The sequence below is a fragment of the Hylobates moloch genome, unplaced genomic scaffold (assembly GCF_009828535.3).
Source record: "Hylobates moloch isolate HMO894 unplaced genomic scaffold, HMol_V3 SCAFFOLD_6, whole genome shotgun sequence".
NCBI classification, from domain to species: Eukaryota; Metazoa; Chordata; class Mammalia; order Primates; family Hylobatidae; genus Hylobates; species Hylobates moloch.
Genome location: NW_026652281.1, coordinates 104,956,229 through 104,982,616, shown reverse-complemented (window position 1 = coordinate 104,982,616; position 26,388 = coordinate 104,956,229). Strand labels below are relative to the sequence as shown.

The following is a 26,388-nucleotide window of genomic DNA, read 5'->3' as shown; positions in this document are numbered from 1 at the left end:
GAATAAAGATTAAGGATGTGAATAATATAATTGTCTTTAAGTGGGTTCTGGATAGCTTTTTCCCCCCATGGGTGCTGAAGAAGACCCGAATAAAAGAAAGATCAAGGCCAGGCGCAGTGGCTTATGCCTGTAATCCCAGCACTCTGGGAGGCCGAGGCGGGCGGATTACTTGAGGTCAGGAGTTCGAGACCAGCTTGGCCAACATGGTAAAACCCCGTCTCTACTAAAAATTCAAAAATTAGCCGGGTGTGGTGGCAGGCACCTGTAATTCCAGCTACTCGGGAGGCTGAGGCAGGAGAATCGCTTGAACCTGGGAGGTGGAGGTTGCAGTGAGCAGAGATTGTGCCACTGCACTCCAGCCTGGGTGACAGAGCTACACTCCCTCAGAAAAAAAAAAAAAAGGAAACATTGAGGCTTTGGATAATGTAATTCTTTCGGTGGGTTTGGATAGCTTTAGGTGACTGTTAGGTGGAAGGCATCAGGACAAGGACTGTCAGTGGAGGGGTCTGAGCACCATCCTGGCACTATATTCATCCATTTACACCTTTGCACACACATGCCGTGATTTGCTCTGAGTTGCAGCATTGGGCATAGAGAAGTGTTGCCCCATGTGTTTATAGGAGCAATTTGATGTAAGAGAACAATCTCCCCAGCCAACTTTTTGTCAGTATATTCAGAAAGTTGTAAACTTATCCAGTATTATATCCCCAAGAGGCAGGAACTAAAAAATGACAGCCCTAATGAAGGGTGGAAAGACCTCTTCTGAGGTGATAGATTCTCTGTAGCACCCATGAAGTAGGTTTGGTAAGCCACTGAGTTTTTGAGGTGAAAGCAAAATTTCCTACTGTGAGCCAAATATGGGAGTATCATGGCAGTTCTATTATGAATATCTATGTGTGGCCCTGAAATGGGCCTAAATGTGACTTGTGGAGTTAATCATTAGCCCAGCAGTTGTCTGAACGACTTGACTCCCTTGGGCTGCGAGCAGTTCACCTGCAGACGAGGCTCCAGAAAGCGGCATGTCCCCCTTGCTCTTTGGGGCTGGGCTGGTCGTTCTGAATCTAGTGACGTCTGCCAGGAGCCAGAAGACAGAATTTCTAAGTGGCTCTAGGGACCAGCCACTCTTCCGTGGAGCTGATCGATATGACTTTGGCATCATGATGCCTCCAGGAGGCACGGAATGCTTTTGGCAATTTGCCCACCAGACTGGATACTTCTATTTCAGTTATGAGGTACGTGGGTGACTGGCCATATTGGGTTTTTTTTTTTTTTCTCCTTTGCTCATAAATTGGGTCAGGTTTTAGGTCAAAACAAGGTCTGGTTGCCTTTATTGTGCTGTGATTCCCCACCTGTTAATGAAATGGACCTGCAGTTAGAGGGAAACTCCAGCTGGGTGAATAATCACCAACAGGAGCTAAAACATATGGTTTGGCTTCTCACATCAGGGGCCACTCTTAAAGCCATGGGGCACTCTCCCTGAAGAGGTAATCATTACATGTACTCGGATTTGGGGATGAGAGGGGAGAGAATACATTTTTAATATATTAAAACAAAATGGATAATGGTGCTTTGGAGACTGATCCAGAGATTTCAAAGAAAGCTGCTTCAGCTTATGGGGGTGGGGGAGTAATGGCTCTGCTGCCTTTAGGAGCAATTCTGGCAAATCAGAGATTCACTAGCTCAAGTTTTCTGTATTCAGCCAGTTAATCCTATTTTTTTTTTTAGGACGGTAAGTGTTTTCAAGTTACCTATTCAAAGGTCAAGTACTTTTATCCATACTATGGTTTTATATCATGCTGTCCAAGGATGGTGAACTCCATATGAAAGTTAGAGGCTGTTCATTTCCTTTGTTCTTTATCTTAGAAATCTGTTAACTTTCTAATTTTTGTTTACATAGTAATAGAGTTTGTTGATCTTACTCCACTCCAGTGTAACAACATTTATTTTAATAAACTTATCAGAGACTTTTCTTACCTCTGAATTTCTATTAGAACAGCAGCCACTACTAAGCTCACTGTGGCCTGTGCTAATCAAGATCTAGCTTGGGAGCGAGTGTCCATGGAGTGCTTGCTGTAGGTGTGCACTGCCAAGCAGCAAATGCCCAAATCTGGGACATCATCGGGGAGCTCAATCACCAAGCAAGTTCATTCAAGAACTTTACAGCCAGGCGGGGTGCGGTGGCTCACACCTGTCATCCCAGCACTTTGGGAGGCTGAGACAGGCGGATCACCTGAGGTCAGGAGTTCGAGACCACCTTGGCCAATATGGTGAAACCCCATCTCCACTAAAAATACAAAAATTAGCCAGGCTTGGTGGCGTGTGCCTGTAGTCCCAGCTACTTGGGTGGCTGAGACGGGAGAATCACTTGAACGTGGGAGGTGGAGGTTGCAGTGAGCCGAGATCGCGCCACTGCACTCCAGGCTGGGTGACAGGGCAAGACTCCGTCTCAAAAAAAAGAGTTCTACAGCCAGAATCGTACTTTTTTTTTTTTTTTTTTTTTAGAGACAGAGTCTTGCTCTGTTGCTCAGGCTGGAGTGCAGTGGTGTGATCTCGACTCACTGCAACCCCCGCCTCCTGGGTTCAAGCAATTCTCCTGCCTCAGCCTCCAAAGTAGCTGGGATTATAGGCGCACGCCACCATGCCAGGCTAATTTTTGTATTTTTTAAGTAGAGACGGGGTTTCACCATGTTAGCCAGGCTGGTCTCGAACTCCTGACTTTGTGATCTGCCCGCCTCGGCCTCCCAAAGTACTGGGATTACAGGCATGAGCCACTGTGCCCAGCCCAGAATCATACATTTTAACGGAACCACACCAGCTGTGTGGTCCCAGCAAGGCATGTCTTCTTCACACGGGTGCTGTTGGCATTCTGGGCAGTTCTTTGTCCTGCTGTACTGTTTCTTACATTGCAGACGTTGAGCAATGCTGTGCTGCCTCCCCTTAACACCATCACTGTGACACCTCAGAATCCTCCAATCAATTCCAAACCCCAGCAGAGGGTTGGGCAGTCCCACCCCAGACAGAGACGGCTGTGCTCATGACTGTTGGACGTCACTCTTACCAGTCAGCTGGCTTCCTCGTGATGTAGCAGGGGTTCTGCTACCTATTTAATGTGTCTTGGCAGGTTCAGCGGACAGTGGGGATGTCACATGACCGGCATGTTGCTGCCACGGCACATAACCCACAGGGATTTCTCATAGACACCTCCCAGGGTGTCCGGGGCCAGATTAACTTCTCTACCCAAGAGACAGGTCTGTTTTCATTACCATGGCTATTATAATAATCATAGGGTCCTATGAAATTAGAGAAATAATGAGGAAGTATACAGAGATGTTTAAACAGTAGGAAAAAAATTCAGCCTTTAACACAAAAAACCAGTGTTCCTGGAGACTGCTGACCTCCAAGGATGCCAAGTGGCAGTCTACTGACGATCTGGGGGCAACACTCCAGGTGAGCATTCTAACTCCAGGGTTCAGCAGCTCAATTTTATCTCATCATCTCCAGTTGATCAGATTCTGGGAAAGTAACCAAAAAACAGAGACCCATTTATAATACAGAATTCCAATTAACAAATGGATTACAGGGAAGCATTTCTTTCCAGTCATCAGAATATTTGAGTCAGTTACTAAAAGCAGATTCAGAACCAAAGACAATGCATGATATCCATGTGAGATATCCACACTCCACAACAAAGCACTCCTCCAGCCAGGTCAAGCCTGTTCCACTTTGGACAGCACCAGTGTCTTAACTGCCCTCTTTCATAGCCAGCTGCACTAAAAAAGACATTTTCTCAACAGGGGCATCAGACAGTCCTTCACTATGAAGCACAGGATATGTATCAGTGTTAAAAGATCTTGAACAGGCCTGGCGCGGTGGCTCATACCTGTAATCCCAGCACTTTGGGAGGCCGAGGCGGGCAGATCACCTGAGGTCAGGAGTTCGCAACCAGCCTGACCAATATGGTGAAACCCCATCTCTACTAAAAACACAAAAATTAGCTGGACATGGTGGCAGGCGCCTGTAATCCCAGCTACCCAGGAGGCTGAGGCAAGAGAATCGCTTGAACCCAGGAGGCAGAGGCTGCAGTGGGCCGAGAGCGCGCCATTGCACTCCAGTCTGGGTGACAGAGCGAGACTCGTCTAAAAAAAAAAAAGATCTTGAACATCTTTGGCCCCTACATGCCAGTAGTGCCTTCCAATCATTTTGACTTTCAAACACTGCCAAACCTTTCTAATCCCACCCCACCCATCTTCCACAGGTCCTCTCCACCTCGCTGCTTCCCGTCTGCCACCCCCTCCCACCCCCACACACACAAAAGGAGGCAACCCCAGCCCCAACAGATATCCCAAACCATGAGTCACTGCACAGACCGCCTTGGAGGCAATCACTCCAGGAGAGCTGCTTTCATGCACTATGCATCCATTTTTTTTTTTTTTGTCTTTCCTAATTTCAAGTTCAAGATGGTGTCCCTAGCTCTAATGGTGTACAAGGACCAGGCAAACACCGTGCTCTTAACTTCAACTCAATCTGTTGAGCAGGAGTTCCTTAATACAAGATGTGGGAATTATATGTTGGAAAAGAGAAAACGTTGTTTGCCACTACCCAGTATGGAAAGAACTAGTTACTAAAATTTGGCCAAATATAATAAGTAATATTTAGCATAAGTTTAACATAAAGTCCGTGTCTTCTGTGTCAAAAACGGGATCTTTGTACTTTCTAAGTAAAAAGAAGGTCCTGTAGTAGAATCCCAAAACTAGAGGACAGATACCTCCAGGGAATCCTTAACAAAGGGGAGGAGACCAAAGACTTGGTAATGATCTCAGAATTCCTACAGGTTTTTATCAGCTTTGTCTAAGTAATCAGCATAATCACTTCGGTTCTGTGCAAGTGTACCTCAACTTTGGAGTCTTCTATGAGGGCCCTGAGACTGACCACAAACAGAAGGAAAGAAAACAACTGAATGATACTCTGGATGCAATAGAGGTAAGGAAGTGTTTTGTGGAAGAGAAACATCTGTGGAAACTGATTTTTAACTTCAGAGGGAAGATGACTTCATTTAGGTAGAAACCAAACAGGCAAGGGGATGTGAATTTCTTAATAAATTATGACTTGGCTGGGCACGGTGGCTCACGCCTGTAATCCTAGCACTTTGGGAGGCCGAGGCGGGCGGATCACCTGAGGTCAGGAGTTTGAAACCAGCCTTGCCAACATGGTGAAACCCTATCTCTACTAAAAGTACAAAAATTAGCCGGGCATGGTGGTGCGCACCTGTAATCCCAGCTACTTGGAAGGCTGAGGCAGGAGAATCGCTTGAACCCCGGGAGGCAGAGGTTGCAGTGAGCTGAGATCACACCACTACACTCGTCTGGGATACAGTGAGACTCCGTCTCAAAATAAATTATAACTCGAGGCTGGGCGCGGTGGCTCACGCTTGTAATCCCAGCACTTTGGGAGGCCGAGGCGGGTGGATCACGAGGTCAGGAGATCGAGACCACGATGAAACCCCATCTCTACTAAAAATACAAAAAATTAGCCGGGCGTGGTGGCGGTCGCCTGTAGTCCCAGCTACTCGGAGAGGCTGAGGCAGGAGAATGGCGTGAACCCGGGAGGCGGAGCTTGCAGTGAGCCGAGATCGCGCCACTGCACTCCAGCCTGGGCGACAGAGCGAGACTCCGTCTCAAAATAAATAAAAAATAAATAAATAAATAAATAAATAAATAATAACTTCAAGCTCTTGAAATTCCATCTTCGTTTTATACCAAGGGTTGGCAAACTATGTATGGCTGACAGGCCAAATCTGGCCCATTGCCTGTTTAAATTGAGATATAATTTATACACCGTAAACCATCTAAAAGTATATGTCAGTGGTTTTTTAGTATATTCACAAGGCTGTGCAACTATCAGCATCTAATTCCGGAAGTTTATCACCCACCCACCCCCCAAAATCCCACTACCCATTAGTCATTCTCCATTCTATTACCCCAGGCCTGCCTATCACTGTTCTACTGTCTCTATAGATTTACCTATTCTATACTTAATTTTTGAGACAGGGTCTCACTCTTGTTGTCCAGGCTGCAGTGTGCAGTGGCTTGACCACAGCTCACTGCAGCCTCAACCTCCTGCACTCAAGCAATCCTCCCACCTCGGCTTGCCAAAGTGCTGAGATTCAGCACTTTAAGCCACTGAGCTGAGATTACTCAGCATTTTGAGCTACTGCGCCAAGGTTAATCAGCACTTTGAGCCACTGTGGCTGGCCTCTATACACTTTATTTAAGTGGAATCACACAGTACATGGGATTTTGTGACTGGCTTATTTTTATTATTTTTTGAGATGGAGTTTTGCTTTGTCGTCCAGGCTAGAGTGCAATGGCGCAATCTCAGCTCACTGCAACCTCCGCCTCCAGGGTTCAAGTGATTCTCCTCCTCCCAAGTAGCTGGGATTACAGGCACCTGCCACCACGCCCGACTAATTTTTGCCTTTTTAGTAGAGACAGGGTTTCACCATGTTGGCCAAGCTGGTTTCAAACTCCTGATCTCAGGTGACAGGCCTGCCTCGGCCTCCCAAAGTGCTGGGATTATAGGTATGAGCCACTGCGCCCAGCCAAGACTGGCTTAATTTAGCATGTTCTCAACGTTCATCTATGTTGTAGCATGTATCAGTACTTTTCTTTTTATGGCTGAATAATATTCTCTTTTATGGATACACATTTTATTTATCCATTCATCAGTTAACGGACACGATGGACATTTAGGTTTTTCCACCTCTTGGCTATCATAACGCGGCTATGGACATTTGCATGCAAGTTTTTGTGTCAGCATGTTTTCATTTGTGTATACCTGAAAGTGGAATTACTGGAGACTGTTTACCACAGTGGCTAAACCATTTTAAACTCTTGCTAGCAGTGTATGAAAGTTCTAATTTCTGTACTTCCTCATCAACACTTGTTATTGTTTTTTTTGTTACAGTCATCCTAGTGGGTGTGAAATGTTATCTTGTGGTTTTGAGTTGCATTTCCCTAATGATTAATAATGTTGAGCATCTTTTCACGTGCTTATCGGCCATCTCTATATCTTCTTTGGAGGAATGTCTATTCAAGTCCTTTGCCCATTTTAGGCTAGGCCAGTTGGCCCAACACCTGTAATCCCAGCACTTTGCAAGGCCGAGGTAGGATAGCTTGAGCCCAGGAGTTTGAGACTAGCCTGGGAAAGATGGTAAGACCCCATCTCTACAAACAAAACAACTTTTTAAACGACCCGGGTGTGGCACATACTTGTGGTCCCAGCCACTCGGGAGGCTTAGATAGAATTGCTTGAACCCAGGATGTCAAGGCTGTGACAGTGAGACCCTATCTGAAAAAAATGAAAATCCTTTGCCCATTTTAAATTTTTTTTTTTTGAGTCACTCTGTCGTCCAGGCTGGAGTGCAGTGGTATGATCTCGGCTCATTGCAACCTTTGCCTCCTGGGTTCAAGTGATTCTACCTGCCTCAGCCTTCTGAGTAGGTGGCATTACAGCCACGTGCCACTACGCCCAACTAATTTTTGTATTTTTAGTAGAGACGGGGTTTCACCATGTTGGTCAGGCTGGTCTTGAACTCCTGACCTTGTGATCTGCCCAGCTCAGCCTCTCAAAGTGCTGGGAATACAGGCGTGAGCCACTAAGCCCTGCCTGAATTGTCTTTTTATTGTTGAATTTTATTTATATATTCTGGATACAAATCCCTCCTAAAATATGTGAGTTGCAGATATTTTCTCTCATTCTGGCAATGTCTTTTCACTTTTTTTCTTTTTTTGAGATGGAGTTTCATTCTGTCTCCCAGGCTGGAGTGCAGTGATGTGATCTTGGCTCACTGCAACCTCCGCCTCCCAGGTTCAAGCGATTCTCCTGCCTCAGCCTCCTGAGTAGCTGGGACTACAGGCGTGTGCCACAATGCCCAGCTAACTTTTGTATATTTATTTATTTATTTATTTATTTATTTTTGAGACAGAGTCTCGCTTTGTCACCTAGGCTGGAGTGCAGTGGCACAATTTTGGCTCACTGCCACCTCCGCCTCCCGGGTTCAAGTGATTCTTATGCTTCAGTCTCCCAAGTAGCTGGGATTACAGGCGTGTGCCACCATGCCTGGCTAATTTTTGTATTTTTAGTAGAGATGGGGTATCACTATGTTGGCCAGGCTGGTCTTGAACTCCTGACTTCAGGTGATCTGCCCAACTTGGCCTCCCAAAGTGCTAAGATTAACAGGAATGAGCCACCATGCCCAGCCACTTTTCACTTGCTTTTTTTTTTTTTTTTTTTTGAGACACAGTCTCTCTCTGTCGGCCAGGCTGGAGTACAGTAGCACGATCTCAGCTCACTGCAACCTCCGCCTTCCAGGCTCAAGCAATTCTCCTGCCTCAGCCTCCCGAGTAGCTGGGATTACAGGCGTGTGCCACCACACCCGGCTAATTTTTGTATTTTTAGTAGAGACGGGGTTTCACCATGTTGGCCAGGCTGATCTCAAACTCCTGACCTCAGGTAATCTGCCCGCCTCGGCCTCCCAAAGTGCTGGGATTACAGGCGTGAGCTACCGCGCCCAGCCACTTTTCACTTTCTTAATAGTCTCTCCTAAATGCACAAAAGCTCACTGCCTGTTTTTGTAAATGGAAGTTTTCTTGAAACACAGCCATACTCATTTGACAATTACATATTGTCTGTGGCTGCTTTTGTACTACAATGGCAGAGTTCAGCAGTCACAAGGGCCTGCAAAGCCAAAAGTATTTACCATCTGGCCTTTTAATAAAAAGTCCACAGGCCCTTGTCTTCTACCATATACAGAGAACATAAAACATCACCTGGAATGGTAACGACATGCTGAGTACATCTAAATCTAGAGGTCCTCTGGAAGAGCTCTCTAGTTTGAGAACTGAAGTTTTCCATTCTTTGGGCATGGTCATGACTATAACCAAACTTTGGGAGGCCATGTGGGTCTCTCTTGACCGATTCGATATGACCTGGAAAAAAAAAAATACAAAAATTAGCTGGGTGTGGTGGCATGTGCCTGTAGTCCCAGCTACTAGGGAGGCTGAGGTGGGAAGATCACTTGAGCGCAGAAGGTTGAGGCTGCAGTGAGCTGTGACTGCGCCACTGTACTCCTGCCTGGGCAAACAAGTGAGACCCTGTCTCATAAAACAAAAACAAAAATTTTAAACTCAAGTCCAGACCATATTTCATACATAGCAAACACAACATTTATCAACAACTATAATAGTACTGTACATCTTAAAATCATATGGGTAAATTATTTGATTTCCAGATAGGTTAGTGCTGGTGAGCACCCAGGTGAGGCTAGATGGAGAGGTTTGGAAGAATCCCCTTTAAAATTTTCTCTCTCACAGGACAGCACACAAAAGGTGCAGAACAATATCTTTCACATGTGGCGATACTACAACTTTGCCCGGATGAGGAAAATGGCTGACTTTTTCCTTATCCAATCAAACTATAACTACGTGAACTGGTGGTCGACAGCCCAGAGCCTCATTATTATTCTTTCTGGGATCCTGCAACTGTATTTCTTGAAGCGTCTCTTCAATGTTCCAACAACTACAGACACAAAGAAGCCAAGATGCTAAGCTAAGGTGACTATAGCACCCTGGCTCTTTTCTTCTGGGGCTTAGTCGAATCAGCTTTGTAATGTTATGGGACAAAAATCAATTTATCTCATTAATGCTTTAGTCTGCTGCACACATCTAAAAAAGCAAAATGGCAATAAAATAATAACAACGAAAAAGTTCTGAAGAAGTATGTATTAAATGTATGCATCAAAATACTGTTCATCATATAGCAGTCCCTTAGCCTTCATTGAGTCTAATTAAAGGCTAACAGAAAACCTTAGAAGGAAGACGAACTGAAAGAGGCCACAATCAAGTTTGCTTACATATAAAAGCAGGAGTTGGTAATGTTTTATTCTTAAAGACTTCACCTTTGGAACTTAAAATAAGCAATATATTCATTAAAGAAATAGTTTAATTTTGCAATACAGGTAGTCTTTAAATTTTTTGTCTATAAAATATTAAAGAAATATTCTAAGGATCTTAAAATAACTTTGGGAGGCATGGGGAAGGACAAAGGAACTGAATTTTTTTTTTTGAGACGGAGTCTCGCTCTTTCACCCAGGCTGGAGTGCAGTGGCGCGATCTCGGCTCACTGCAGGCTCCGCCCCCTGGGGTTCACGCCATTCTCCTGCCTCAGCCTCCCAAGTAGCTGGGACTACAGGCGCCTGCCACCTCGCCCGGCTAATTTTTTTGTATTTTTAGTAGAGACAGGGTTTCACCGTGTTAGCCAGGATGGTCTCGATCTCCTGACCTCGTGATCCACCCACCTCGGCCTCCCAAAGTGCTGGGATTACAGGCGTGAGCCACCGCGCCCGGCGAGGAACTGAATTTTTATGTTGCGGTCTCTGATCAGTGCTTTTAGTCCAATCCAGTCAAGTAAGTAAAGGTTCATAGAAAAAATTATGTTTTATAAAACCATAGTGATGAAAAAAACTTTCCAGCCTAGGATCATCCCAAGAAAAATACTGAGAAAACAGCTTGTAAAAAAGAAGGTAATATAATCAAATTATACTCATAAAACTCTACACTTAATAACAGGAATACATTATATAATATAAAAATAATTCTTACCATTTATTCCATATTTATCATTTCCAAGGCACTGTACACTGTACTAGATGCTTTACAATCAGACGGAGTCTCACTCTGTTGTGCCCAGGCTGGAGTGCAATGGCACGATCTCGGCTCACTGCAACCTCTGCTTCCCCAGTTCAAGCCATTCTCCTGCCTCAGCCTCCCAAGTAACTAGGACCACAGCCATGTGCCACCACACCTGGCTAATTTTTTTTTTTTTTTTTTTTTTTTTTGAGATGGGGTTTCACTACGTTGGCCAGGCTGGTCTAACTCCCAACCTCAAGTGATCCGTCTACCTTGGCCTCCCAAAGTGCTGGGATTACAGGCGTGAGCCACTGTGCCCAGCCTACAGTCATGATTTCTAATTCCAAAAATCAGAATTTCTAATTCTCAGGTAGATGGCCAAAGCTGTTTTTTAAGTTTCGTGTCTTTTTAAGCAGAAGAAAATGAACCTTATTAAAGCTGAATGACTCATTCAAGGCCATATAGCTGGTAGGTGGCAGAAGTGGGGTTTGAACCCGTTTTTCTTCCATACCACACACTAATTACTGTATAGAAAAATAGCTGAATTGCTTTTATTAGCCAAATTTCATTTTTAAAACCCCACATGTGGTTTATTATTCTGTTATGGCAATGTCTATGTTGCATATTAATAAAAAAAATCCTTGTGTTTAGAAAACAGTGTTATCACAGATAACAATAAGCTATTCTTGTTCCTAGTTCCAATGATTTTGAACCTATTTCTCAGAACAAGAAGCCCTCTGATTCAAATATGAAACAAGAGTATCCTATTTCGTCACAAACACAAAGATCTGAAACCCCATTTTTGAGCCATCTCTGTATATAATAAGAATCCAGCCTGCACTTGTCAGTGATCGAGAGTACAGTAAATAAGTCCCTGAAGAGGTCAGAGTGTTGACAAAATTCAACATGATGGTGGAGTCCCACACAAACACAGGAAACAAAGCTCGGCCCTTCCACACAGCCGTCTGTCCTTGCAATGACTTCGTTTTAAGTCAACGTCTCTTCATGCCGCACATATTCCCCAATGTCTGCTTGATGAAATACCACAATCGCCATGGGGTCTACTTTTCTGCAGTCTTGTGTAGATTTTGCTGCCACCCCAAAACCCTGGGATTCAAAAGAAGAGACACTAACTCACTGAAGTCATTCAATATGCCCATATTGAGGGCTGGAAATAACAAAGGCGGAAAAAATACAGTTCTGGTCTTTCTGGGATTCAAAACGTGCTGAGAATTTATTCTCTCAAGCACTCAGACTGAAAACATATCCTTCTTGAATAAGAGTACTTGAGTTCTGTAACGGCTACCATCTCTACTCACCAAAGGGACGTCTGCCATGGAGTACACCACCACGCCCTGGTACTGAGAAGTACTTTCAGTGATTCGACCCAGACCAGATTTCAACACATGGTTCCCATACAGGAAGGACTGCTCTGCACCAGGCTTTATCCAAACTTTATACTATAAGAGAATTAAAATCCAAGAAACATAAAAACGTTACTATTTCTATCCATGCAGACAAGCTAGCTGCCGGATCTGTGAATAATTTTCTGAATAATTTTAAGGGAAACAGAGACTCATGTTTTCCTCAAACTGTCCATCTCCTGAACAGAAATGCAGGAAGTTGCCCCGTGCAGTGGCTCACGCTTGTAATCCCAGCACTTTGGGAGGCCGAGGCAGGTGGATCACTTGAGGCCAGGAGTTCGAGACCAGCCTGGCCAACACAGCGAAACACTGTCTCTACTAAAAACACAGAAAAAAACAGCCAGGTATGGTGGCACATGCCTGTAATCCCAGCTACTGAGGCACAAGAATCGCTGGAACCTGGAAGGCGGAGGCTGCAGTGAGATCGCACCATTGCACTCTAGCCTGGGCGACAGAGTGAAACTGTGTGGGGAGAAAGAGAAATGAAAAGAAAAAACAGAGCAAGAAAGAAAAAGAAAAAGAAATGCAAAAAGTTATTTTCTCAACTCTACAAGGACCATCTTCCATGGCCAGGTTAACGCTCTTTTTCTGGACCCCGGTGTCTTCATTGCTGCCACTTATTTGCTTTCTCATCTCTAGCTGGGTCTGCCTAAGCTTTTCTACTTCGCTGGAGAAAACTAACCCTACGCAGCCACATAGCATTCCTATCCCATAGCCCTGACCATGCCCAAGCTGCAAGACCTCTACACATCTCCATGTGCTGACACTCCTCCAAGCACACTGTCTGGGACTCTGGGAGAGAAGCTGCCGGACAATCTGCCTAATCCTTGACTTCATCGCCCGTGGCAGAATTGGAAACCACCCCACAAACCTTGGCATAAGGTGCAAGGTAATCCAGAGCTGTGACGTGCAACCGAAACTTGTGGGTTTTAGTGAATTTTCCAAAGCAGGTCCCCAGCGACACCAGCTTGTCCCCGGAAATATTGGCGGCCAGCTTCATAATCTTCTCACTAAAAGGGTAAAGGGAGAGCAAGGTTGCGGATGAAGGAGGCTGGTGGGACCCAGGACCCCCCTCCCCTGGGTCCATGCTGCCTGCCTGGCCCCGCCTCACCTCACATAGTACACCCGGTCGTTGTGCAGACGGAAACAGTAGGTGCCATCGGGCCGGTCCACCAGCAGCTGAAGATTCTCCCCAATGCTGAGGGCAAAAGGAGGACTGGAGACCGCGCCCGAACGGACCGGTCTCGGCACCGCGCCCCCACTCCACCCCTGGCCACCACGCCCACACACTCCCGCATCCGCCCCGCACGCTCTTACTATTTCGCGATCTTCTCAAACATGACACGGGTCTCCTCTTCAGTCAAAGGCCGCATTTTTCCCCCGGGTTGGAACACCGGATCCTCGTGCCTTGGTAACCGGAAACGGAAGTCGGTCGCTCGCTGCTCCCCGGCAACCCCACAGCCTTCCTCTCTAGCCCCGTACCAATAGTTCCTCTCGCTAGCGCCCGATAGTCTGGATGACCGCCGGGGAAAGCAAGCCGGCCGGATGAGAAAACGTAGAGACCGGAAATGTGCCTGTTTCTTCCTGTCCTAAATTCGGAGTCAGCGCCCCCTGTGGTCCGGAGGGGAAGTGACGTTGTTGCTGGGAAGATGGCGACCGCGGCGACTATCCCATCGTCAGCCACGGCCACGGCCACGGCAGCGGCTCTTGGCGAGGTGGAGGATGAGGGGCTCCTGGCGTCGCTGTTCCGGGACCGCTTCCCCGAGGCCCAGTGGCGCGAGCGGCCCGATGTGGGCCGCTACCTCCGGGAGCTGAGCGGCTCTGGGCTGGAGCGGCTGCGGCGCGAGCCCGAGCGCCTGGCGGAGGAGCGGGCGCAGCTGCTGCAGCAGACGCGCGACTTGGCCTTCGCCAACTACAAGACCTTCATCCGCGGCGCCGAGTGCACCGAGCGCATCCACCGCCTGTTTGGCGACGTGGAGGCGTCTCTCGGCCGCCTGCTCGACCGCTTGCCCAGCTTCCAGCAGAGCTGCAGGTGCGATGCGCCTGGCGCTAAAGGGGCTTTTAACTATAAAAGCTGACGTTTACGATGGTAGAAATAACTAACACTTATAAAGTGTTTACCACGTTCTAGGTTCTCTGCTGAGCGCTTTATTAATCCATTTAAACCTCACAACAGCCCTCGAGGTAGGTACTGTTATTCCTTTTTTTTCTTTTTTGAGACGGAGGCTCGCCCTGTCGCCAGGCTGGAGTGCAGTGGCGAGATCTCGGCTCGCTGCAACCTACCTCCGCCTCCGGGGTTCAAGTGATTCTCCTGCCTCAGCCTCCTGAGTAGCAGGGACCATAGGCGCGCGCCACCACGCTCTGCTATTTTTTTGTGTGTTTTTAGTAGAGACGGGGTTTCAGCATGTTGGCCAGGATGGTCTCGATATTTTGATCTCGCGATCTGCCCGCCTTGGCCTCCCAAAGCGCTGGGATTACAGGCATAAGCCACCGCGCCCAGCCGTGTTATTTCCATTTTACATATGAGCAAGTCAAGACAGAGATTAGTGACGTCCAAGGACACAGCTAGGAGGTTTCAAATTCAGAACTGGTTGCCCAGAAGCACGTCCCTCCCTCGAAGGGCTGTTGTGGGCACTAAAGAAAAAGGATTCATGCAAAGCTCTTATTAGCGGGTCTGACATAGTTAACATTATAGGTGTGAGATGAATATATGTGCCCATTTATATACTTATTTTATACGAAAGCTTGGACCGGAGGTCATCTGCTTCAAAACTTCCATTGATGGGAAGCTGACAAGGAAATCCTCCCATTTGAGGGCATCAGATATCAAAAAGTCTCTTCATTTGGACGGCTGGATGCGGTGGCTCAGCCTGTAATCCCAGCACTTTGGGAGCCTGAGGCTTGAGCCCAGGAGTTCGAGAGCAGCCTGGCCAACATGGCAAAACCCTGTCTCTACAAAATAAAAAATTAGCTGGGCGTGGTGGCGTGCGCCTGTAGTCCCAGCTACACAGGAGGTTGAGGTGGGTCAGTTGGGCCCGGGAGATTGAGGCTGCAGTGAGCCATGATTGTGCCACCGCACTCCAGTTTGGGAGGTCGAGGCTGCGGTGGGCTCTGATTGTGCCACTGCATTGCAGACTGGGTGACAGAGTGAAACTGTGTCTTAAAAAAAGAAAAAAAGGCTGGGCGCGGTGGCTCACACCTGTAATCCCAGCACTTTGAGAGGCCAAGGCAGGCGGATCACGAGGTCAAGAGATCGAGGCCATCCTGGCCAACATGCTGAAACCCCCGTGTCTACTAAAAATACAATTAGCTGGGCGTGGTGGCGCGCGCTTGTAGTCCCAGCTACTCGGGAGGCTGAGGCAGGAGAATTACTTGAACCTGGGAGGCGGCGGTTGCAGTGAGCCAAGATGGTGCGTGCCACTGCACTCCAGCCTGGTGACAGAGCAAGACTCCGTCTGAAAAAAAAAAAAAAGTCGTTTGTGAGTCATATTCTGTCTCCATAGATCCTCAGTCCATTTTCCCTAGTTTTGCCTTACAGCCTTTCGTGATTAAAGTTTAATTTTTCTTTTGAGCCTTTGGATATTTGACAGCAGCTTTTGTACCCTTCCATGCTCCAGAATAGATAGGGGACTTGATTAAGCAGGTCTCTGCAAATATGGAGAAGTGTTGAAAGTAGACTGTGGCAGGAACTATGGTTGAACATTAGCATAGGAGAAGATGAAGACCTGAGGGAATATGGGGAAAGGGTGGGGATTCTAGGCAGTTAGTGCTTCATTATGAAAATAATGATAGCTATTGTTAAATATTTAATTCTGTCTCTTTTACTATTTTTACTTTGAAGCATTAGCTCTGTTTCAAATTCTGTGTTAAATGCTTCACACACATCATCTCATTTAGTTCTTACACACTTATGAGGAGGGTCCTATGTACTTTTTTTTTTTTTTTGAGATGGAGTCTTGCTTTGTTGGCCAGGCTGCAGTGCAGTGGTGCCATCTCTGCTCACTGCAACCTCCACCTCCTGGGCTCAAGTGATTCTCCTGCCTCAGCCTCCCAAGTAGCTGGGACTACAGGCGTGCGCCACCACGCCTGGCTAATTTTTTGTATTTTTAGTAGAGATGGGGTTTCACTTGAACTCCTGGCCTCAAGTGATCCGCCCACCTCAGCCTCCCAAAGTGCTGGGATTACAGGCGTGAGCCACTGCGCCTGGCCCTATATACTGTTTTACCAATGAGGAAATAGGTTCAGAGAGGCCAAGTACCTTTCCATAGCCAGCAAGTGGCATATCTGGATTTCCATCTGTTAGATTTATTAATTGTATGTTTTTGGACAAGTTGCTTAACCTCTCTGGGATTAAAAATTTCCTCAGTTGTAATAATACTTACCTTATAGGTGGGGTGTGAGGAATAAATCAGATCATCCAGCCCAATGTTCATAGCAGGTGCTTGGTAACTGTAGCTAAGGTTTGGGTACAGAGCAGTGAAGGACCAACATTCTCCTGATTATTACTAGGAACTTTGTGAAGGAAGCTGAGGAGATCAGCTCCAACCGCCGGATGAATAGCCTGACCTTAAACCGGCACACAGAAATTTTGGAAATACTGGAGATTCCTCAGCTCATGGACACCTGTGTCCGGAACAGTTATTATGAAGAGGCCCTGGAGCTTGCAGCCTATGTACGCCGACTGGAGAGGAAATACTCTTCCATCCCTGTCATCCAGGTAGCCAACTTGCCCAGAGAGGACTCAAAGTAATGTTCTTGTGATCATTTATTCTGTGGTCAAGACTGAAGCTTTAGGTAGAAACTCTTGCATGTTTCACATCAGTTTCTGCTAGCCAGGCATGCCTAAACGGAAAACATTCATTTATTCAAAATACATACTAATCATGTGCCAAGCACTGCTCTATATGCTGGGGATACAGTGTGAATAAAGTGGTCCTGGCTCTCATGCAGCTTACGTGCTAATGGGAAGTCTGATAATTGGCAAAGAAATAAATGATATCATTTCAGATAGTGGTGTCTGAAGAAAAAAACGGAATGGGGTAGAGGGGGTCTAGGGTAGGTTTCTTTAGGGTGATCAAGAAGGACTCTTCTGGGGAGGTAATATTTAAGCTGAGACCTAAATGAGAAGAAGATGCCAGCCCACAAAGATCTGGGGAGAGAGCAAACCAGAAAGTGTGAAGAACAAGTAGAGAGAGCTGAAGTGGGCAGAAATTGAGGTGTTTAAGGGATACAGAGGCAGCCAGGATTAATGGATTGTAGCAGTGGGAGAGCACTAGGAAGCAGGTGAAGATGAAGAACGAGATAGGGCCACCAGTGTAAGTCCCAACAAGTGGTTGGAATTTTCTTGATTGCAGTGGAAAGTCACTGGAGGATTTTAAGCTTTTTTTTTTTTTTTTTGAGACAGAGTCTCGCTCTGTCGCCCAGGCTGGAGTGCAGTGGCGCGACCTTGGCTCACTGCAACCTTTATCTCCCAGGTTCAAGTGATTCTCCTGCCTCTGCCTCCCAAGTAACTGGGATTATAGGCCTGCACCACCACACCCACCTGATTTTTATATTTTTAGTAGAGACGAGGTTTCACATGTTGGCCAGACTGGTCTCAAACTCCTGACCTCAAGTGACCTGCCTGCCCACAGTGCTGGGATTACAGGTGTGAGCCACTGCACCTGGCCAGGTTTTAAGCTTTTTAAGCAAGAGAGTTAACTAACCTGATCTTTGTTGGTGAACGTACAGGCATCAGCTTTAGGAAATTACTTCATATTTCAGGAAAGCCATGGGAATGTTGGTCTGCAGTCTTCAGAGTTAGCGGAATGGGTTCTAGAAAGCATCCTTCCCAGCGCAGTGTGACTCTCTCTGTGTATTGTCAGGGCATCGTGAACGAAGTGCGCCAGTCCATGCAGCTGATGCTAAGCCAGCTGATCCAGCAACTGAGGACCAACATCCAGCTTCCCGCCTGCCTCCGTGTCATTGGCTACCTGCGGCGCATGGACATCTTCACTGAGGCTGAGTTGAGGGTGAAGTTTCTTCAGGCCCGAGATGCTTGGCTCCGGTCCATCCTGACTGCCATTCCTAATGATGATCCCTATTTCCATATCACAAAAACCATCGAGGCCTGCCGTGTCAATCTCTTTGATATCATCACCCAGTACCGTGCCATCTTCTCAGACGAGGACCCACTGCTGCCTCCTGCCATGGGTGAGCACACTGTGAATGAGAGTGCCATATTCCATGGCTGGGTGCTACAGAAAGTCTCACAGTTCCTGCAGGCGCTGGAGACTGACCTTTACCGGGGCATAGGCGGCCGCCTGGACTCTCTGCTGGGCCAGTGCATGTACTTTGGGCTGTCCTTCAGCCGGGTGGGAGCTGATTTCCGGGGTCAGTTGGGTCCTGTTTTCCAGCGGGTGGCCATCAGCACTTTCCAGAAAGCAATTCAGGAAACAGTGGAGAAATTCCAGGAAGAAATGAACTCCTACACACTCATCTCAGCTCCAGCCATCCTGGGCACCAGTAACATGCCTGCTGCTGTGCCAGCCGCCCAGCCGGGGACGCTGCAGCCACCCATGGTGCTCCTAGATTTCCCACCCCTCGCCTGCTTCCTCAACAATATTCTGGTCGCCTTCAATGATTTGCGCCTCTGCTGCCCTGTGGCCCTGGCGCAGGATGTGACTGGGGCCTTGGAAGATGCCCTTGCCAAGGTGAGCACATTCTGTTGGTTTTCTGCTACCCTGGGCCTTCTCTGGTAATGGGTGGCCAGATTTTTGTAATAAACCCATCTATTTGACGGTGGTGTCTGCTGACATGGAGAGGTCTAGTGTGGTTTTGGAGGTTCTCCTGATTGAGCAGCTCTGGCCAGTTGCCCTTCATGGGACCTAGGACAGTCCATGAAGTGACTTGCCTATAGTAACAATTCAGTAATGCACGTATTAGCTTTCCAGTGCTGCATAACAAATTCCCACAAACTTAGTAGCTTCCAGCAACACATTTATTACTTCCCAGTTTTGGTGGGTCAGGAGTCCAGGCACAGCACAACTGGGTCCTCTCTGCTCAGGGTCTTACAGAGTTGCGTGTTGGCTGGACTATGGTCTCATCTGGAGGTTGGGGCTCCATTTCAGACTCATTCAAGTTGGCGGGGGTCAGTTCCTTGCAATTGCAGAACTGAAGCCTCAGCTCCTAGAGGCTGTCCACTCCATAGGCAGCTGACAACATGGCTGTTTGCTTCCTCAAGGCCAGCAGGAGAGCTCCTCTCTTGCTTGAGTCTCTTCTTTTTTTTTTTTTTTTTTGGAGATGGAGTCTCGCTCTATCGCCCAGGCTGGAGTGCAGTGGTGCGATCTTGGCTCACTGCAAGCTCCACCTCCCGGGTTCACGCTATTCTTCTGCCTCAGCCTCCCGAGTAGCTGGGACTACAGGCGCCCGCCACCACGCCCGGCTAATTTTTTTTGCATATTTTTTTAGTAGAAACGGGGTTTCACCATGTTAGCCAGGATGGTCTCGATCTCCTGACCTCGTGATCTGCCCGCCTCGGCCTCCCAAAGTGCTGGGATTACAGGCGTGAGCCACCACACCTGGCTGAGTCTCTTCTTTTAGGTACCTCCTTTTAAAAAATTCATTTGATTAAGTCAAATGATTAGGGACTTTTAATTACATCTGCAAAACCCTTTACCTTTAGCATATTCTTTTATTTTTATTCTTAAAAGTGTTTTATTTTACAGAGAGGTAGTGTCTCCCTTTGTTGCCTGGGCTGGTCTCAAACTCCTGGACTCAAGTGATCCTCCTGCTACAGCCCCTCAAAGTGTGGGATTACAGGTGTGAGTCACTTGAACCCAGGAAGTCCAGCACCAGAGTCTGTGTTCTTACCCTGTCGCCATGCCACATATCTGTAGTGTCAGCTAGGCTGCTCTGCTGGTTTTGAAACTTCTCTTCCCTAGCTGTTTTCTTACAGTTTTCCAGTGGTTCTAGCTTTCTGAAACCTCAGAGGCTTAGTCGAAACCTTGCATAGTTTTGCTTCATTTTCCTGGATCCAGCATAGTTCTGGTTGGTCCTCCATGGAAGTTAAGAACCATGTATTGGGCCGGGTGCAGTAGCTCACACCTGTAATGCCAACAATTTGGGAGGCTGAGGCAGGAGGATCTCTTGAAGCCAGGAGGTCCAGATCAGCCTGGGCAACAAAGCAAGACCCTGTCTCTACAAAAAATTTTAAAACTTAGCCAGGCGTGATGTTGCAGGCCTGTAGTCCCAGCTACTTGGGAGGCTAAGGCGGGAGTATCCCTTGAGCCCAGGAGTTCGAAGCTACAGTGAGCTGATTGTGCCACTGCACTCCAGCTTAGGTGACAGAGCAAAATCCTGTCTCTAAAAAAAAAAAAAAAAAAAAAACCCAAAACCATGTATTCTCTATAGTTTTATGACACTCCTCCACTGGAACCGGAAACTATACCCGTAATGTAACAAGTTGGGTCTGAACTTCACGTTAATAAAGTGACACAACTGTGGAGAACGACCATAATTCTGAGTTTAAATGAGACAGTAAAAAAATGTACTGTTAAATTACTTTGTTCAGGAAAACTTGAGGGGTATACCTTTTTTTGCCTAGTTTCATGCACTGCTGTCCCGGTGGTGATAGGCTGTCCCAGTGATTGACGGTGCCTTTGTCTCTTAGGTAACTAAAATAATCCTGGCCTTCCATCGCGCCGAAGAGGCTGCCTTCAGCAGTGGGGAGCAAGAGCTCTTCGTCCAGTTCTGCACTGTCTTCCTGGAAGACCTTGTTCCGTATTTAAATCGCTGTCTCCAAGTCCTTTTTCCACCAGCTCAGATAGCACAGACTTTAGGTAAGACAATGAAAATTTTGTAAACTGCCTTACTGATATGTAATTCACATACTAAATAATTCACCCATTTGTGCAAGTCAGTGTTTTTTTGTAAATATGAATCCAATTTTAGAATATTTCCATCACTCCAAAAAGATCCTTCATGCACATTTGTAGTCATTCCTCGACAGCATCCTTAGCCCCTGGCAACCTACTTTCTGTTGCCATAGATTTGCCTTTTCTGGACATTTCATAAAAATGGAATCATATATTATGTGGCTAAGCGGAAGAAGCCAGTCACAAAAGAACCACATACGTATGATTCCATTTATGTGAAATATCTAGAGAAACGGTTTTTACAGTCTTTTTTTTTTTTTTGAGGCGGAGTCTCGCTCTGTTGCCAGGCTGGAGTGCAGTGGCGCAGTCTTGGCTCATTGCAACCTCCACCTCCCGGGTTCAAGTAATTCTCCTGCCTCAGCCTCCCGAGTAGCTGGGACTACAGACTCGCACCACCACGCCCAGCTAATTTTTGTATTTTGGTAGAGACAGGGTTTCACCACCATGTTGGCCAGGAGGGTCTCAATCTCTTGACCTGTGATCCGCCCGCCTTGGCCTCCCAAAGTACTGGAATTACAGGGGTGAACCACCACGCCCGTCCGAAAGTCTTTTTTCCAATTCACTTTCACGTCCTTGTCCTCTTGTGATGGGAGAGGGGCTTGGTTGAGGCGCAGCTTCTCAAAGGGCAATGGGTCAGTGCATCACACCTGCAAAGCCTGGCTGCCCTCTGCTTTTTTCCTGGTGCTACCTGAGATCTGGGTTCCTGCTGCAGGCGCCCTACACTGCTGCTCCGTTACCTTCTGCTTCACAGTATGGCTTCCCGTTCCCTGTGACAAAGGTGGTTTTTGCTGTATTGAAACATAGTAATTGATGGCTGGGCGCAGTGGCTCATGCCTGTAATCCCAGCACTTTGGGAGGCCGAGGCGGATGGATCACCTGAGGTTGGGAGTTTGAGACCAGACTGGCCAACATAGTAACCCCGTCTCTACTAAAAATACAAAAATTAGCCTGGCGTGGTGGCAGTGGGCTGTAATCCCAGCTACCACGCAGGCTGAGGCATGAGAACTGCTTGAACCTGGGAGGCAGAGGTTGCAGTGAGCAGCAATCACGCCACTGCACTCCAGCCTGGGTGACAGAGCGAGACTATATAGTAACGGCTTCTGTTTTCTTTTCCCTTAAATTCTTTTTTTTTTTTTTTTTTTTTTGTTGCCCAGGCTGGAGTGCAATGGCGCGATCTTGGGTCACCACAACCTCCGCCTCCTAGGTTCAAGCGATTCTCCTGCCTCAGCCTCCCAAGTAGCTGGGATTACAGGCATGCACCACTACACCCGGCTAATTTTATATTTTTAGTAGAGATGGAGTTTCTCTGTGTGGGTCAGGCTGGTCTTGAACTCCCGACCTCAGGTGATCCGCCCACCTCAGCCCCCCAAAGTGCTGGAATTACAGGCGTAAGACACCGCGCCCCGCCTCCCTTAAATTTCTTTATTGAGTTTTATTAACTTTTTTCCATTTTGCTTTCCCCACGTCTGGGTCAGGCATTCCTCCCACTCAGCTCTCCAAGTACAGTAACCTCGGGCATGTGAACATTGGCGCCATTCAGGAGCCCCTCGCCTTTATTCTGCCAAAGAGAGAGACTCTCTTCACCCTGGATGACCAGGCGCTGGGGCCCGAGCTCACAGCTCCAGCACCAGAGCCGCCCGCCGAGGAGCCACGCCTGGAGCCCGCGGGCCCAGCCTGCCCGGAGGGAGGGCGAGCGGAGACGCAGGCGGAACCGCCCAGCGTGGGGCCCTAGCCGGCGTCCCCTGCCTCCAGAACGCGGTGCGTGAGGTGCCCTGCGCGGGGCGGCCAGGACTGCCTCGCCCTGGGAGGTCCAGGGCGGGCTCCGGAGGCAGGAAGGCGCTCCCGGGAGGAGAGCGGAAGGGGCGGTGCTCACTGCCAGTCTAGGCAGGGGGCGGAGATCTAGTCGCGGTTTCGTTGTTCGCTGGTCGACGGCGCTTCCCGGCGTGCCCGGCGCTGCGGCCGGAAGGGGCGGGCCGAGTTACTGTTGCGGGGGCCGCCATGGCCCGGCTGTGGGGCGCGCTGAGTCTTGGGCCACTGTGGGCGGCCGTGCCGTGGGGAGGCGCGGCATCCCTCGGTGCCCGGGCCTGCAGCTCCACGGCCGCCCCGGACGGCGTCGAGGGCCCGGCGCTCCGGCGCTCCTATTGGAGCCAGCTGAGGCGCCTGGTGCTGGGTCCTCCCGAACCGCCGTTCCCGCACGTGTGCCAGGTCGGGGATCCGGTGCTGCGCGGCGTGGCGGCCCCGGTGGAGCGGGCGCAGCTGGGCGGGCCCGAGCTGCAGCGGCTGACGCAGCGGCTGGTCCAGGTGATGCGGCGGCGGCGCTGTGTGGGCCTGAGCGCGCCGCAGCTGGGGGTGCCGCGGCAGGTGCTGGTGCTGGAGCTCTCCGAGGCGCTGTGTCGGGAGTGCCCGCCCCGCCAGCGTGCGCTCCGCCAGATGGAGCCCTTCCCCCTGCGCGTGTTCGTGAACCCCAGCCTGCGAGTGCTTGACAGCCGCCTGGTCACCTTCCCCGAGGGCTGCGAGAGCGTCGCCGGCTTCCTGGCCTGCGTGCCCCGCTTCCAGGCGGTGCAGATCTCAGGTGCGGGCGGCGGGGGCCGGGGCGGCTGGAGCAGCGCGCGCGTCTCTTCTCCCGACTCCGGCGAGAGCGCAGAAGTGGTCGCGGTTCATACGCCGGACCTCCCGCAGAAACGAAGTGGGACGCGGGAGCGGGGAGGCCTCAGGACGGATAGAAGCTCCTGTGGGGCAGAGCCCGCTCAGATAGGACGCAGGAGCGAGGAGAGGTCCCTTAATTCCACTGTTACCTGACAGCCTGGCATCTGCTTTCTGCTCCCTTGCTCTCTGAGGCAAACACCCTCTTTGGCCCCAGTTAGATGCGCCACGGTGGAGTTGGAGAAGTGAGGGTTAGCCCCCCAGCCTGACCCAGCCCAGGGGGCTAGGCCATTCCCCCTGTGGTACCACAGGATGTCTCGCGGAGTGCGGGCTCTGCTGGGATCGGGGTGATTGTTCCTGCAGAGCAAGCCCGTCGGTTCAAGAGGGTCAGAAAAACAGTGGGGTCTCAAGCTGCAGAACGTCTGTTAGGAGTTGAGAGCCCACAGGTACCTCAGAAGTGGGCGGAGTGTTCGGAAGGGTCGCACCGTAGAAAGATGATTTCTCATGTCAGCTCTACAGTGAGCTTGATAACCTAATTACCAGAGTTGGGAACCAGGTTGAACACTTGGTAATGGGCCGAGATGAGGCACGTTTTCCAGTTAAAAGAGGAGCTGCTGTCTATATTTGCCATTTGCTGTTGCCTCTTGTCAATGGGAACAGCCAGGGCCGGGGGCAGGGGTAAGGAGGTTGAGGATGATGCAGTTCAGCTGCTCCCACTCACCAGAGCTGTAACTTCCTTTGCAGGGCTGGACCCCAATGGAGAACAGGTGGTGTGGCAGGCGAGCGGGTGGGCAGCCCGCATCATCCAGCACGAGATGGACCACCTGCAGGGCTGCCTGTTTATTGACAAAATGGACAGCAGGACATTCACAAACGTCTATTGGATGAAGGTGAATGACTAAAGCTTTGCTATCGGGGCTGAGGATTCCGGATACCAAGACGCAAACACTTTCACTTTGAGCTGGGCACATCTTATTTGGCATCAACTTGGATGGCTCGCATATGACAGGAAACTGGATTGCCAAGGCATGGCAGACTGAGCTGGAGGAAGATGTCAGGAATGTTTGCCCTGAAATCAGTTATGGACGAAATGTTGTCTACAACTTGAGGAGAAAAATCACCCCCAAAGGAGTGGACATTTCCTAACAATTGTGTATGGAGGAAGGTGGGGTAATTGCATTCGTCTGCAGTAGATACGAGTTCCTCGGAACTGTATGATCTACTCCCAAAGCCAAGGTTTGGTAATAGTGTAGTCCCCAAATATCTGAAAGCTGTCTTTAAAAATGCAGGTAAGCATGTGACTGGCCATTTGTGCCGAGTTCTTATTTTTACAGAGGGCTTGTGGCCTTGGATGCCAGTTTGCTTATGGAAATGAAACAGGACAGAATAGTCCCTGCTCGAGGATGTGTTTCATGACAGCATGAGTGTAAATGACTGCCCACACATTTTAACAGCCTTGGGTAGGATTTTGCTGCTGAGATCCCTAGAGCAGCTGGTTCTTGGCTCATTCTTGGGGTAGAGGCCATGGATCAGGGCTGGGGGCAGGGGTGACAATTGAGAAGTGCACTGAGCCCTTTCCTGTTAACAATTGGGACAGACACGGAAAGCAGGACTAGTACTTCCTGGTTATACACTTATTTTGTAAAAATAGAATTAACATCACACCAACCAATGTGTAGATTTAAGAAAGTGGCCAGGTGGAGTGGCTCACGCCTGTAATCCCAGCACTTTGGGAGGGCGGGGTGGGTGGATCACGAGGTCAGGAGTTCAAGACCAGCCTGGCCAAGATGGTGAAACCCTGTCTCTACTAAAAATACAAAAATTAGCCGGGCGTGGTGGTGAGTGCCCGTAATCCCAGCTACTCGTGAAGCTAAGGCAGAGAATTGCTTGAACCCAGGAGGCAGAGGTTGCAGTGAGCCGAGATCATGCCACTGCATTCCATCCAGCCTGGGTGACAGAGCAAGACTCAAAAGTACGATTCTGGCTGTAGAGTTTTTCTTTTTTTTTTTTTTTTTTTTGAGATGGAGTCTTGCTCTGTTGCCCAGGCTGGAGTGCAGTGGCGCCATCTCGGCTCACTGCAAACTCCGCCTCCCGGGTTCACGCCATTCTCCTGCCTCAGTCTCCCGAGTAGCTGGGACTACAGGTGCCCACCACCACACCTGGCTAATTTTTGTTTTTGTATTTTTAGTAGAGACGGGATTTCACCGTGTTAGCCAGGATGGTCTCGATCTCCTGACCTTGTGATCCACCCGCCTCGGCCTCCCAAAGTGCTAGGATTACAGGCGTGAGCCACCGTGCCTGGCCAGAGTTTTTTTCTGTGTCAAAAAAAAAAAAGTGTCAGTTTTGTCAAGAGGTGAAGGAACTTGTTTTATTTATTCTTTTATTATTATTATGATTTTTTTTTTTTGAGACGGAGTCTCGTTCTGTCGCCCAGGCTGGAGTGCAGTGGCGCAATCTCAGCTCACTGCAAGCTCCGCCTCTCGGGTTCACGCCATTCTCCTGCCTCAGCCTCTCCGAGTAGCTGGGACTACAGGCGCCCACCACCATGCCCGGCTAATTTTTTTGTATTTTTAGTAGAGACGGGGTTTCACCGTGGTCTCGATCTCCTGACCTCGTGATCCGCCCGCCTCGGCCTCCCAAAGTGCTGGGATTACAAGCGTGAGCCACCCCACCCGGCCTTATTATTTTTTTAAGATATGTCTCATAATGTTATGCCAGAGT

General features: G+C 48.7%; 3 protein-coding genes across 7 annotated transcripts; 2 read left to right on the top strand and 1 right to left on the bottom strand.

Annotated features, from left to right (window-relative positions):
• Positions 1-464: 464 nt before the first annotated feature.
• On the top strand, positions 465-9,787 carry TMED6 (transmembrane p24 trafficking protein 6). Its single transcript, XM_032157781.2, has 4 exons — positions 465-1,232; positions 3,122-3,248; positions 4,832-4,980; positions 9,372-9,787. The coding sequence occupies exons 1-4, from the start codon at positions 1,020-1,022 to the stop codon at positions 9,603-9,605; spliced, it is 723 nt and encodes a 240-aa protein (XP_032013672.1). The 5' UTR covers positions 465-1,019; the 3' UTR covers positions 9,606-9,787.
• On the bottom strand, positions 3,155-13,833 carry NIP7 (nucleolar pre-rRNA processing protein NIP7). Of its 2 annotated transcripts, none has more exons than XM_032157780.2 (5): positions 13,427-13,833; positions 13,221-13,307; positions 12,981-13,119; positions 12,005-12,145; positions 3,155-3,512 (listed from the first exon to the last, which is right to left on the bottom strand). In XM_032157780.2, the coding sequence occupies exons 1-5, from the start codon at positions 13,480-13,482 to the stop codon at positions 3,492-3,494; spliced, it is 444 nt and encodes a 147-aa protein (XP_032013671.1). In that variant the 5' UTR covers positions 13,483-13,833; the 3' UTR covers positions 3,155-3,491. The 2 variants fall into 2 exon arrangements, with proteins under 2 accessions (XP_032013671.1, XP_032013670.1); XM_032157779.2 differs by lacking the exon at positions 3,155-3,512 and adding an exon at positions 9,766-11,792.
• COG8 (component of oligomeric golgi complex 8) lies at positions 13,731-25,059 on the top strand. 4 transcript variants are annotated; one of them, XM_032157775.2, is made up of 6 exons: positions 13,731-14,141; positions 16,619-16,826; positions 17,974-18,801; positions 20,760-20,928; positions 22,500-22,782; positions 24,412-24,543. In XM_032157775.2, exons 1-5 carry the CDS (start codon positions 13,759-13,761, stop codon positions 22,754-22,756), a joined length of 1,845 nt encoding a protein of 614 aa, XP_032013666.2. In that variant the 5' UTR covers positions 13,731-13,758; the 3' UTR covers positions 22,757-22,782; positions 24,412-24,543. The 4 variants fall into 4 exon arrangements, with proteins under 4 accessions (XP_032013666.2, XP_058297135.1, XP_058297136.1 ...); XM_058441152.1 differs by having other exon boundaries at positions 13,745-14,141; positions 22,500-22,676; positions 24,412-25,059; XM_058441153.1 differs by lacking the exons at positions 20,760-20,928; positions 22,500-22,782 and having other exon boundaries at positions 13,745-14,141; positions 24,412-24,555.
• The last annotated feature ends 1,329 nt before the right edge of the window (positions 25,060-26,388 follow it).

Coding starts and splice junctions, on each gene's coding strand:
- TMED6 (XM_032157781.2), top strand. CDS start 1,020: ATGTCCCCCTTGCTCTTTGGGGCTGGGCTGGTCGTTCTGAATCTAGTG. Junction 1,233..3,121: donor ACTTCTATTTCAGTTATGAG/GTACGTGGGTGA, acceptor GTGTCTTGGCAG/GTTCAGCGGACAGTGGGGAT. Junction 3,249..4,831: donor CTTCTCTACCCAAGAGACAG/GTCTGTTTTCAT, acceptor GAATTCCTACAG/GTTTTTATCAGCTTTGTCTA.
- NIP7 (XM_032157779.2), bottom strand. CDS start 13,482: ATGCGGCCTTTGACTGAAGAGGAGACCCGTGTCATGTTTGAGAAGATC. Junction 13,308..13,426: donor TTTGAGAAGATCGCGAAATA/GTAAGAGCGTGC, acceptor TTTTGCCCTCAG/CATTGGGGAGAATCTTCAGC. Junction 11,793..12,004: donor CCATGGCAGACGTCCCTTTG/GTGAGTAGAGAT, acceptor TTTGAATCCCAG/GGTTTTGGGGTGGCAGCAAA.
- COG8 (XM_058441152.1), top strand. CDS start 13,759: ATGGCGACCGCGGCGACTATCCCATCGTCAGCCACGGCCACGGCCACG. Junction 14,142..16,618: donor AGCTTCCAGCAGAGCTGCAG/GTGCGATGCGCC, acceptor GATTATTACTAG/GAACTTTGTGAAGGAAGCTG. Junction 22,677..24,411: donor GCCGCCCGCCGAGGAGCCAC/GCCTGGAGCCCG, acceptor CTTCCTTTGCAG/GGCTGGACCCCAATGGAGAA.